The 13,413-nt window shown below is 42.3% G+C and overlaps 1 protein-coding gene across 1 annotated transcript in view; it reads right to left on the bottom strand.

The window, feature by feature from the left end:
• SLC7A11 (solute carrier family 7 member 11) overlaps positions 1 to 13,413 on the bottom strand; it is an 86,374-nt gene that overhangs the window by 58,725 nt on the left and 14,236 nt on the right. Inside the window, exons 4-5 of the mRNA XM_074991928.1 lie at positions 11,746 to 11,871; positions 810 to 909 (exon numbers count right to left, since the gene is read on the bottom strand). Of these exons, the coding sequence (XP_074848029.1) occupies positions 810 to 909; positions 11,746 to 11,871 (226 nt within the window). The remainder of the gene's footprint in view (positions 1 to 809; positions 910 to 11,745; positions 11,872 to 13,413) is intronic.

Here is a 13,413-nt window from a genome sequence, read left to right as displayed (position 1 = left end):
CTCTAAAGAGGGGAGAAAAAAAGGCTTACAGAGTTCTCAACATAAACCCTGTTTGTGCCCTGCAGTTGTTCATAAACTCCAGCTGCGCCGTAATATCAGCATAGCACAGTGTAGCACCTATAAGGCATATATAAATTGTCACATAGAAGCTAAATACACCAACCCGTTTCCTGCTTACAATTTCATTGTCCATGAGAGGCAGAATTTGGAGCAAAGTTCTGAACAAGATACTTTGGGCCAGATTCTGGTACCCTGGGTTGCACTGATACCCTGGCTCGCATTTACTACCTTGGAAATGACATAAGGTGATAGTCAACAAGTGCAAAGAGTTTTTTATCACCTCTTTGTACCCCAGCTAAAGTTATTAATAAATCCTTCCAAGCACTCAGTTTTCACCAGCCGTTTGGGCTATATTTTAATAAAATAAATAAAAGACCAACGTCCACACGAAACACAATTCCTCTTGCAAATTAACTAACCATATAAAACAGTATTTGTGCATGCAATTACCCATATATTTCAAAAAGGGATTTTTCCCCCCGCTGGACTTTATTAAAATAAATTAAGAGAATTAAAGTATACTTCTCCTTATTCGCATCAGTTCTACCCTGAGGCCGAAAATATAAATCAGTAATTATTCTGAGTGAAATTTTTCTGTGCTCACTCATCCTAATAATCTCCTTCCTCAGTGGAGCTACTCACAAGAGTAACTACTGAAATAACACCAGCAGGTTGTCCCTAAATGTGTTTTTATACCTAGATACAAGGCTTTGTTACAACAGGCATACAGACATCTTTGGACTACTTACCAGCCTGAATAGGCATACATTCCTGAATAAAAAGCGAGAGGTAATCCCATAATACTGGCATCATTTCCTGCAAAGGCATCTTTAAAGTGCTGTGTTTCTCCTGAAAGAGAAATGATACAGAAATATAACCTCTGAACTATTCACTGGATGATTTTTTTTTCAGTAAACTTACTTATAACTACTATATTCTGACCATCTATTCTCCTTTTTCCTCTTCATAAGAAAATAAATCACCTCACAGAGAAGTGATTCACCCAGACAGTTCATGTGTCTTCAGATTCTGGTGTTGACCTCAGTGGAACTATTTAGGAGAATAACCCCTCTTTAGTGTGAGTATGGGGTCCCAGTACTGCACTGAGATTATGCCCTGATTGTGTTGACCTTCCACTCAAGGAAAAGGGTTGGTTGCAATGCTTGTCAAAAGAGCTAGTTTTACTCAAATTTTGTCAGCTATTTGCAGAGGGAGCTCATCGCTAATCGAGTAACAGGAACAGAGTGTATATTCCATATGTCCAGCTAGTCTGGACTGTATACGTATGGGTGAGCTACAGCCAAGAATTGTCTTGAGAAATTATTTTGTGGATAATTTCAATTAAAGTAATTTGAGAAAATCCAGTTGGCAATTTGCAAACAGGAAAGTCGAACATGTATTACATAAATGGCTGAATATGCCTTGTGCACCCATCTGTATAAAATATTAAAGTACATTTTAAGCATGTCAATCAGTGTACATATTTTTCACCTTTACTACCAACCAAAAAAATAAAAAGTAAAGGTTCCTGAACCAGTTGGCAGATGAGAAGCACAGTATTGCTGTATCACTACCAGAAATGAAAAAGTTAACCAATTCCCCTCCCCGCCCCCACGCACACACCCTCCTCAGATCTGATCCTTGGGGAAGGAGATGGTTTGAAATCTGGATTTGAAATGACCAGCTTAGATCTTTTAGACCAGATTCTGACAGTGGCTGCAGGAGGCTTTCAGAGGCTTTGATGGGATGTGCCTGCAGTCATGTAACATCAATTTTGAACTTTTGTTTATTCCTTCTGTTTTCTTTCTTGGGCTTGATTCTGACTGTAGTCAACTGCCGTAACTTCAATGATGGCAGTGGAACTGTTCCTGATTTTTACACTAATGTACATGAGAATATAAACAAGCTCAGAATTTTTCTCCATAAAAATACTTTAAAATCTAAATCGCAAATAATACTGCCAGCATTTCACTTATAAACCCCATTTTAAAAAGCCCCTGAATTGATAGCTAAAATCTGTCCTGCATTTAAGCTATTAGCATCCAGCAATTTTCTACCACATAATATTTTTGACCATGAGTCGTATTATACTAAGCAGGGATTACACAGCTATCAATCCAAACATTTATAGGTAAACATATTGAAAACAGTACTTAGGAGATGGCTACAGAGATATCATAATAACCTGTGTGCCCATGTTCTTCACAAATTGTTCTAAAATATTCCCCTACTCAGTTTCCTGTGCAGATTGTTTTGAATGCACTGCAGCTAATTTTAAAAAAAGGATAATGGGCAGAGGGGTGCAGATTGGCAAAACAAGTTTTACCCTGTAGGCACATGTGCATTCATATCTCTGGAAGGCAGGGTTTTGCTACTCCTCAGTTCACAGCCATTCGCATTCAGTTGTTATTCATTTCAAACTCCTCACCTATCATATTCCTATACCAGATGTGGACTGGCTACAGAGCTTGCTGATACGCACTAAATGTGTTTATAAAAAGAAACTTTAATGCTGTCACATATGGCTGAAGGTAGCTGTAAATAACATTTTCACACACAACTTGCCTTTACATCACTGAAGCTGGAGGGTGATTTACCTTTGTTATGATGGAAAAAAATTGAAAGCCAGATTCTGCCAGCCGCACTCACAATAACTGGGTCTACACTACAGAGTTCTGCCAACAGAAGGAGCCTTCTGTTGACAAAACTAGGGAGCATCCACACTACCAATGAGTTCTGTTGAGAATCTCAACAGAACACAGCAATTTTCCCAGCAGAGTTCTGTCTTGACCATACAAGGTATAACACCTCTGTCAACAGATTCTGTCAGCAAAAAACAGTGTAGACTCGCCAAGGAGCCCTCAGTCAACAGAGAGGGCTTCCGGTTCACTGGGCTGCCCTGTTTTCAGAGCTTCCAGTTGGCTATACTTCTGACAGAGGCCTGGACAGTCTGGCCACTCTCTGTTGACAGAAGGCATTGATGGGGGAGCCTGTACTAGGTGTGGATGCATTCTGTAGACAGAGGTTGTTGGGAAAGATCTGTTGACAGTGACTTCTGTCAACAGAACTCCGTTGTGTAGACATAGTTAATGAGAAGTTCCTTACTCTGTGGACCATCTCACTGACAGAATATTGAGGGAGAGGGTTGCAATGCTGTGAGAGGGCAGAGTGGAAAGAAGGAGTGATCCAGGGGGCAATGTTTAGTATAGGTGGTTTGACACATCCAGCAAAATTACCATGGGAACTCAATGATGTACGTGAGGTTACATGGGGAAATCAATGGTTCTACTTAATGTAAATAAGAGTAAATGAATCTAGTCCTGAGCAAGGAATTCAGGATTTGGCCTGCTCCAAAGACATTAAGAGATGAGTTTAAAAGATAATTTTTTATTAATGTGAAAGTGAGAGGAAGGTGGAGTGATAGCATGAAGAAGAAAACAAAACACCTGACATCCTGTCTGCTGACTCAGACAGAGACCTAGAGCAGGAAACTTCTGTTTAAAAACTGGTCGCTTGCCCAGGAGAATTTAAAAGGTGTGCCATTTATGTCCTTGAGACAATCTGAATCCAGTGCTGTGTGTATGTGTGTTGTGTGGCTGAGCTCTTGTTTTTCCTCATAGAATAAAGGCTGTTTGGATGATCCACCAGTGGTAGTGAATTGTTCAAAGTTCAGGACACCTTTCCTAGCCCTTCCCCTTGCTAGCATGAGCAAGGCTGTCCTGGAAAATGCTGCCCATTCCTCTGGGCATCACTGAACAATCCTGCTGCCCAGGACTCAGGATCAAGATTGTCATAGAATGACCATTAGGATAATCCCTAGCATAATAAATCTGCTTTGGTGCACCTAACATGGTAGATTTCAATATCCAACATCTGAAAAGACATGACAAAATCATATTGTGTGATACAGAAGTCTTGACAAAGCATAAAAGACATCAGTGACTATCTGCATATAATGAAGTTCCCAGTCATCATGACCTATTGTGTCCTCATGCCCTATTCTCCAACTTTAGCTGAGATAGTGTCTATGTGCAACAGTCTTCTCACTTAAAAAAAACTCTCTTTCACAGGCAGTAAGGTATCATTAAGAAAGTCAGTGGGGATTTGTGAGTGGTGAAGTGTCAGGTGTTGGTGATCTCTTGGAGATACAATCACAAACTTGTATGCAAGTGATCAGGAACTTTGGTTGCTCAGTCTGGACTCCTGGGCAGCAAGGAAGTTGGGCAGCATTTCTGGGTGTTTTTGTAAAGCAAGAGCTCTTTCTGTAGTGACATGGAATATATGGGCCCAAAAGGACAGAGATAGAAGAAGATCTAGACGACGTACAGCATTAATTGTGAGTGATGTACTAGATACATCAATGGCAAAGCTGTTCTTAACAAAATCAGACTTGAAGATGAAGGGGCTCTGTAATGAACTATAAGGTGGCTACATCTTTTTTTGAAAAGGGAAACAAGCAGAGGAAGACATTGATGATACTGGTTTTGAAATATAACCTCCTGAAACCACTGAAGTACTTGACTTACTTGACTTGAACCCTTGTACTCTGAGTGGAGCATAGGTCATCTACAAGTCTCCTCCACTCCGCCCTGTCTTGGGACAAAATTTCTAGCTGACTACATGAGTACCCAAGCTGTTGTCCTTCAATGTCAGTAGATCTCCACATTGTCAGAGGTCTTGCCTCTTTCCCACTTTTCCTTGTGATTCCATTGGAGAGCTTGATGGATTAGGCAGTCTGGATGATGGTTTTTCTGAGAGTGTGGCTTAGTCATCCCCACTGTTTTCTCTTGATTTGAATATTAAGTGGTTCTTGTCCTGTAGGTGAACTGCTCCACATCTTCCAAGTCGTCCCCTCCCGGTGTGATGGTGCTGTTTTTGGTCTGGTTGATCCTCATTGTCTTGGTCTTTCCCTTCTTAATGCTCAGCCCAGTCATTGAGGCAGTTTTGTCTGGTGTTGCAACCTTTTCTTCCATGCTTTCATGTTGGTGTGAAAGGGCAATATCATCACAAATCAATCACCTCTAGCTGTTTGAAAAGTGTCCACTGAATGCTTCACTGATGGCCATCTGTTGTCCTGCTTATAATCCAGTCTGTTGTTATCAAGAACAGGAAAGGTGACAATAGGCACCCTTGCAGCACTCCTGAGAGTATGCTGAAGGTTTCTATCAAAACAGAATTGTGAACAACTTGGCATGTCAAGGTTTTGTACATTGAACAGATCAGTTTAATAATTTTGGATGGGATACCAGGGCGTTGTAGCAATTTCCTGTAAGAATCTCTATAAACATTGTGAAAGTCTTTTTCAAAGTCTATGAAGGTTATGTACAGGGGGAGTTCCATTCAAGCAACTGTTCTGTGATCTCTCTAAGAGTTGCTATTTGGTCAGCACAAGCTCTCTCACTTTGGAAGCCAGCCTGTTCCTCCGTGAGCTGTCTATCAGTTTCTGCCTTCGTTCTCTCCATGAGAATCCTGTTAAATATTTTTCCTGTAATAGGCAGTAACATGATGTCCCTCCAGTTCTTGCATTCCTTCAGGTTGCCTCTCTTTGGAAGCTTTATAAGGTAGTCAGGTTTCCAGTCTTGTGAGATCTTCTCAATGTCCCAAATAGATTACATATCATGTTGACTGATATCTCACTACCTGCCTTGATTGTTTCTGCAGGGACATCATCTGGACCAGGTGCTTTTCCACTTTTCAGATGTGCAGTGGGTTTTCTGATTTCTTCTTTTGTAAGTCCGTTGCTGTTTATTTGCAGAGGTATATTTGCAGATGGTAACTCTGGAGGTTCCAAGTGGACAGGGTGGTTCAGTAGCACTTCAAACTGTTCCTTCCATTCACTGAGCTGCTCACTTCAGTTTGTTAGCACACGCCCCTTCTTATCTGATTGATCCATTGTGCACCGTGACCTAGCTAGCTTCCATGTGGTGTCATACAGCTCTTTCAAGTTTCACCATCCTGCAGATTGTTCTGCCTGTAGTGCAAGGTTTTCCACAAAGCTATTCTTGTCCTCTTTAACAGCCTTTTTAAATTCTCTGTTGGCTTTTCGGTTTAATTTCTTCTGAACTTCCACCTAGGTTGCTCTTGCTTTGCTGTTGACTGCTGCTTTTCTGTCCTTTCATTCCTTCACTTTTCTCAGCATTCTTTGTGACAATGTTTCCCAATGTTCCCTCTTTCCCTATGTTTCATCACAAGTCTCTTTCCAGGCTGTTTTAGTGTGTTCCCTAATTTATTCTGTGGTGGCTGGCATCTTTCATAATGAGGTCTGTCAGATGTCCATATCTGTTGGACAGCTCCACTTGGAAACTGTCTCTTGTCATTATGTCCTTCAGCTGTTCCATGTTGAATCTCAACCTTGGCTTCGTTGCTTTTGAGGTGTACCTCTTGATCTTGAACTGGAGTTTTACCATGACGAAATAGTGGTCTGAAACTACATCTGGTCCTCTTTTAGTGCAGACATCCTGCATCGATTTTCTGGAAGATATGCTGATGCAGATGTGATCAATCTAGTTTTCTGACCAGTGGTCTAGTGAAATCCAAGTGACCATACGGATCCTTTTGTGTGGAAAAACACTACCACCTATCACCAATCCAGTGAAGGAACAAAAGGCACTGAAGCACTCTCCATTTTCATTCATGTTGGCTAGGCCTTCTCCTCCCAGGGTCTGTTATCTGCCTGTATTTATGCTTCCACTTTCACATTGAAGTTGACCATCAAAATCAAGATATTCTTCTTTGCTTTCTGGTTCACACCACTTTATAGTTTGTCGCAGAAGTCTGGTTTACATTCCTCAGCTGCTTTGTTGGTTGGTGAATAACATTGCACAATTAGTACCTTCCACACTTTAGTGTAGATTCTGGCTGTGATGATGGAAGATGATAAAGCACCAGATGTCTCTCTTGATAACATCAAGCCCACACCTTCTGTGTGTGGTGTGCCCTCTTCTTCAAGTCCTGAGTAGAGGAATGTTTCACCTGTTGCCAGGCATAGCTGCCAGATCACGTCCATCTTGTTTCACACAAGCCCAAACTGCAAGCTTATACTGTTTCTTCTCTGCTTCAACGTGTCATATCTTTCCCGCTTGATACATAGTCTGAACATTCCACGTACCAAACTGCGTGAGTGAAGGGTCATCTGTGGGCCAGCTTCCTTTTGGCTTTCCATATCATCCAAACAGATTGTCCACTCCTCCCCAGATCTGGGTGGGGTTTGGTTAGGGTTAACAACCCTATCAAAACAAAATAAATTGCAGAAACATCTACAAAGAACCCTACCACTGAAATACTTACTTGTGGGCAAAAATGAACACCTAATGGCTCTATAGTTTTCCACAGGAAATATTGTGACTCCTATTGTGCTGCAGCCATGAATAATTAAAAGAATAGTTCTTCTCTGATTTGGATGATATGACTAAATTTATACCCAGTGAAGACAAATTCATACTTCTGGGAGACTTTAATGCCAGATTTGGAAAAGACAAAAAAATTAACTGAAATGGTGAACACATACACAGAACATGAGATTGTTATTACGAATGAAATCTTCAGGTATGATGACAAACACTAAATTTTGTTGATGCATCCAAGATCCAAGCACTTGACTGACTAAGTCATTACATGGCAGAGGCATCAGGAATCTCAAGACTTCCAGAGTAATGTGTTGGACTGACCAAAAGGTCAGCAAAAGTGAGACCCCCATTTCATCAGGAAAAACTCAGAGGAAAAATGATAGCATTATATCATCATCCTCATATTTTGCATCTTGTTGAAACAGCATCAGAGAAGCTGTTAGCAGAGACTGAGCTAGGATTTAGACTGGAGCAGCGCAACACAAGCGTGATTTATGATCAAGCACTCTCAGGTGATGACCTCCGTAAATCATTTCTCATATCTAACAGAGTGAAATAAGGCTGCATGCTGGCACCAGTCCTCTATAGTCTCTTCTTTGTAGCCATTCTGAATTATGCAAATAATAGCTGTGAAAAAGGTTCACTTCAGAGATTGAAGAGATCTCCATCAGCAGACTTATTGCAAAGACAAATATCCATGAGAAACTCATTGGAGAAGCTCTCTTTGCAGATGTTTTGCTTTACTTAGTCACAGTGAAAGTGACTTGCAGCTCATCCTTGAGAGGTTCTCAGAAGCAGCCTGGAAGAAACTTTAGTCCTCTTTCAACCAGCTCCACCAACTACTACCACTGAGCCAAACATCAGCGTTGCTATTACAAAAGTAAAGTATGTCAATTAGTTTACGTGTCTTGAGGATAGTGTCTCAGAAGATGGTTCCCTGAGTCAAGAAATATCATATAGAATACAAAGGCAAGTCAGGCTTTTGGAAGACTTCCCCACAGCATACTCAACCAGGTTACATTCTAACTGTCACCAGATCTGAAAAACAATGCTGCAAGGATAGCATCCATTTATGTGGGTGTAAATCATGGGCAGTTTACTACAGACACGTCAAGTAACTCGAAAACTTCTGCATGCATTGTCTTTGTTCTATTCTGCAGTTCTGCTGGCAAGACAAAGTGACAAATATCAACATCCTTGAAAGAGAAAAAACAAACAGCATCAAATGAATGATTATCAAAGTTCAGCTTAGATGGGAAGGTCACAATATCGGAATGGGTGGTGACAGATTCCCCCACCCACCCCAAAAAAAAAAAAAGTTCTTTCTGGTGAGCTGAAACTAGGCAAGGATAGAACAACAGTCAAACTAAATGCTTCCAAAATATTCTTAAAACAGAATGTCAACTCATGCAGTGCAAATATTGCTGACTTTGAAGACACAAACCAGCAATGACCCACATAGAAAGTAACTACCAATAAACACCGTAGGAGACTTTGAGAAAGACAGATGTGAAAAGCTAATTGATTTTTTAAAAAAAAAGGTCAAGCATCTGACAGTGCGAGCAGAATCGCAGGGCAATAAACCCCCCGCTGACCCCGCACCAGCAGTCCGTCCGGATCCCCACGGGGCCTTAGATGAGGGCAAAGGAGAGACGATGGAAGCCCGCCAACTGGCAACAGGCCGCTCCGCTCCTCAGTGGGCCAACCCCACCCACCTCCGGCAGGGGGCCTAGCGCCCAGTGTTGTGCAAGAGGAGAGAGGCTGGGGAGAAGCTAATCCCCGGTAGGTCGGGAGCTGGCTCGTTTGTTAGAGGCAAGGGTGAGACAAGGAGAGGAAAGTTGAATAAAATGGTGATTATATTTATTAACAAAAAACAGTAACTTACAAACAAACAATACAGTTTGCAAACTAAACTTATAGAACTATATACTAACTTATTTACCTCTAATTATATTTTAAACACTTACACTAAACACCAACAAGGGTTCCATGGAGGGAGTCTATATGGGACTTTCCTTGTAAAACACAAGGATAAAAAGACTTAGTGAGCTTTTTCTTTTTCTCCGAGCTACAGGGGAATAAATTAGTGTTTTACCCCTATATACTCTGGGTGACTAGTTGTGTCACCCTATTGGATACCCTGAGGACCAGCCTATCAAGGTTCCCTCCCAACTGTTTTTTCCAGTGGGGCTTGGAGAGAAGGGGAGAAAAGAGAGAAGAAAGAGGGTTAGAGAGAGAGTATAACAATGAACAATTAACTGACAGAGTTTCTAACTAGGGACTTATTAACCAATTGTGCAGCTCCGATCAAATGGTTTTAGCCCCGAGTTATAGCTTCCAGTTGGTTTTGAGCTACAGTTTGGTAAGTATTCCTACACAGCCTGAATCAAGCTTCAAAGTTAGTATTTCAGGGCGTGGAGGGGGTTTACGTGTTCGGTTAGTCTTGTCCAGTGGTCCAGTCCAGTGTGATGGTCACGTCCGGTGAAGAAGGATCTAGGCGTTGGCAGCGAGAGCGTTGGTGCTGCGAGGGTGGCAGACTCTAAGCTTCAATTGGAGTGGACGCAGTACCCCACCCTAGGGGTGAGGCCAGTTCGACCCACTCCAAATCCGCTTTAGATCCGCTTGTTGGCGGCGAGATTGGGGGTGCCGCAGTGATTTTGGCAGGCTCTGGGTCCTAAGGAGTGAGAGCGCAGTACCCCACCCTAAGGGTGAGGCCAGTTCGCCCCTCACCCAATTTACCTCAGAGCGAACTGCCTTAGCTCTTTTAGTGTGTGTGTTTCAGCTAATGCCTCAGCAGGGCGGACCCTGCTGGGCGGATGCGGAATTACTTTTGGAGATCTTCAGGGAGGCAGGAGCTCTTCGAAAAGTCTTCTCTCAGTGCCAGCTCTGCACCAAGCGCCAAGTGCCGGTATCGACTGTCCCAAGCGCTGTGGGGTGCTGCCTTATATTCCCTGATCTCATGCATTATTTATGAGTTTATTTACACATGGGCGTTCTGAAGGGCCTGTTTTCAAACAGGTCCTTCTCCAGAAGCTGCCTCACCTTTGTCCAATGAGGAGCCTGGATTTCAAATCCATGATTTTGAAATGTCTGTGAGTTCAGGTTACCGGTAAAACCAACTGACACAGAGTGACTGTTACAGGGGGCTGCTAACTGGCAGCCTATGTACCTTTTAGAGTTTACCTGCCCCTGTAATGATATTAAAGGCCCAAGGCTTGTTTCCCCTGGCCCACAGGGACGATTATGCCCTAGGGATGAAAAATCCCTGACAGCATCATGTCAAAGTCTTCCCACCGCATTCCTAGAGAGCATCTGCTCATGACCATTCTCCTCCCAAATTGAACTCCACCACATAAGAATACATGAGATGCCATGACATCACTGTCAGCTATGCTGAATAGAGATAGTGTGTTGCTGAGGCTATGTGGACTATTGTGAAAGTATCCTCCTTGAACTGATAGCAGCTATGAAATATTTGCCAGGTAGAATCTACCAATGAGCTTATTAAAATCAATAGCTCTTCCTAACTCCCCTACTCTGAATGACTTTTTGTGCTTTGCTATATTGACATTCCAACAGCAATCGAGAGAGACTTGTGAGCTCTTCAGATTTCACTCACTGGGTTTGCTTTAGCCCTGCTGTCTTGGTTTTATATTTAGTTTTCACTTGCTATCACTAAAATGTGCACGTACATGAGCATCAAATGAAATCACATCTCAGCAGGTCTGTTAGCTGAAAAATCTGCAAAGGCCAACATCAGAAACATCATCCTTCTCCCACACAGACTCAAAGAACAACTGCCACAATATTTTACCACAAGAATTTTAGCATTTGTGAACAAATATGGTTTCCATCAGACCCCATATTTTCACATGCTCAGAACTATGTGGAAATTCTCGAGTATAAACAGTCCTGTAACCAATTCATAATGCATACAATAGAGAACAGGGCTAGGTGAAAATGGAGTTAAAAAGCCTAATTATCATTGCCAGATGATTCCTCAGGTCCAACTAATTAAAACATTTATAGGAACAGAACATGTCCATCTACCATTAAAATGATTCTGTCCCTTCCACAAGGAATTTTGTCTCCAGTTTGGATTCTAAAACAAGAAATTCTGTGCCTCTTCATTGCAAAAGGTGAATCCAGAGTCAAATCTCTCATTGGCATGCTGCTGTAAAGTTCCATTTCCAGTCAATTGCAAGACAGTACAGAGCTCAAGTTAAACAAGCAGAGACAAATTAAGAGATTTTGCTGGTCTAAGCACTGTCTGGTGGCAGTGAGGGTGCAGGAAAGGAGAGAAAAATCATTTTAAAAGCATTTACTTTTCAGTTCATACCTTTAATTAGCTGCATAACTCCAGGGACTATAATTATCAAAATTGCTGTGAGCTTGCAAAAGGTAAGGAACATCTGGATGCGAGCACTCCAACTGACACTCATGCTATTCAGAACCATTACCACCGCTGCGAGAGAAGAGAAGAAAATTAAACAAAAGTACTCATCCCACCGACAGCACCATAAACTAGAAACTGAACATGCTGAGCAATGGATTCTTACACATGAAAGAAACTGGAGACAACCTAATTACATTTTTCCTCTGTCACCTCCTCACCTTCCTCCTCCCCAGTCTATGCTAAATGCCTCTGCTGAGTCAATCTTTCTGTCCCACTCCTCCAACCATCAATCTCTTCATTACTACCTGGCTCTTTCCACCCCAAATTATAGTTTGCCACTCTCTCGGTGTCAGAATTCTTAGTTCCTGAAAATAGGTGGACTAATATAACAACGCTTTTGATTTTGAAGAAGTAATTGCACATCCCATCACTCTGGACCTCTGTATTAATGTTGGTTTGGTTGTCAATTTGCATTTTAAATGATAACTAACAAAATTAAAGCTATGCACATTCATTTAGGTCCTGTATGAATTTGCCCCTGCTACAAGCTCTGTCTTTATTTTCACTTAGTCTTCTCATTATTTACCCCCTCTCAGGACCCTCTTGCACCAGGCACAAGTGGGTGTGATGAAAGGAACTTCCCGGACATCTTTGGGCAGAGCTCTTTGTGTTGCTGGAAACAGAGACCTTGCAGACCTCCAGCACAAAGTTTCAGCCTTTGTCCAGCTCATATACAAAGACAAAAGAAGGGGAAGGATATGTCTTTGCATCCTGTTAGCAGATGGCCTGGTGAGATCCCATGTGCCTTCACTTCATCTGAGTCTTTAACTGCTAGGACACACAGTCCCTTCGCAGCAGGCAGCCAGGAAAGCTGACGGGTGCCCCAAGGGTTATACTGACAGCCTCCTTCACCCGAGTCTTTGACTAGTAGAACAGAAAGTCCCTTCGCAGCGGGCAGCCAGGGAGGCTGACGTGTGCCCCAAGAGTCTGCCCCGTGGAGGTGACACGACTGAGAGCTCAGCTCTCAGTACACCTCACCAGTGACCACGCTAACACAGCCGAGACCGGCTGGGGTTCTTTGTTTGTGTTCGGTTTAGCACAGTAACAGTCAGGCTGAAAACTTAAACAGTTGCTATTTATTAGATAAGAAAGCTTAACTCTTATGGTTACTAGGCTATTCCTTCACTTCTTTGGTTACAAGCAGCTAGCATATAACAAAATAATTTAGTTCATGGGTCTATTATTGAATTTGCACAAAAGAAAACACGTAGCAGGTATAATTCTCACCCCTGCGTTACCCCACTTTGGCATGGCCAGAGTCTGTCACTCAATCCCTCGGGAAGTAGTAGTATGAGGAGGGCGTCCCCTGGACCTCGGGAAGCAAAGACCTTCCTGACTGGCGGGTATAGGTAATTGGAGCTCAATTAGAGTGGGCTGCCGGATCCTTCTTTATACCCCTTGGGTCACGTACACTCTTCCTTATCTTACAGGTGCCAATTGTGTTAGATCATCTTTGCGATGCTAGTTCTCACAGAGGAGTAACAGAGACTTAATTTACACCTGTGAGGTGGACATAATTTAGACATTCTTTTCTTGCGCGCATGAGACTCC

Source organism: Carettochelys insculpta, chromosome 4, assembly GCF_033958435.1.
Source record: "Carettochelys insculpta isolate YL-2023 chromosome 4, ASM3395843v1, whole genome shotgun sequence".
NCBI classification, from domain to species: Eukaryota; Metazoa; Chordata; order Testudines; family Carettochelyidae; genus Carettochelys; species Carettochelys insculpta.
This window is presented reverse-complemented; position numbering and strand designations above follow the sequence as displayed.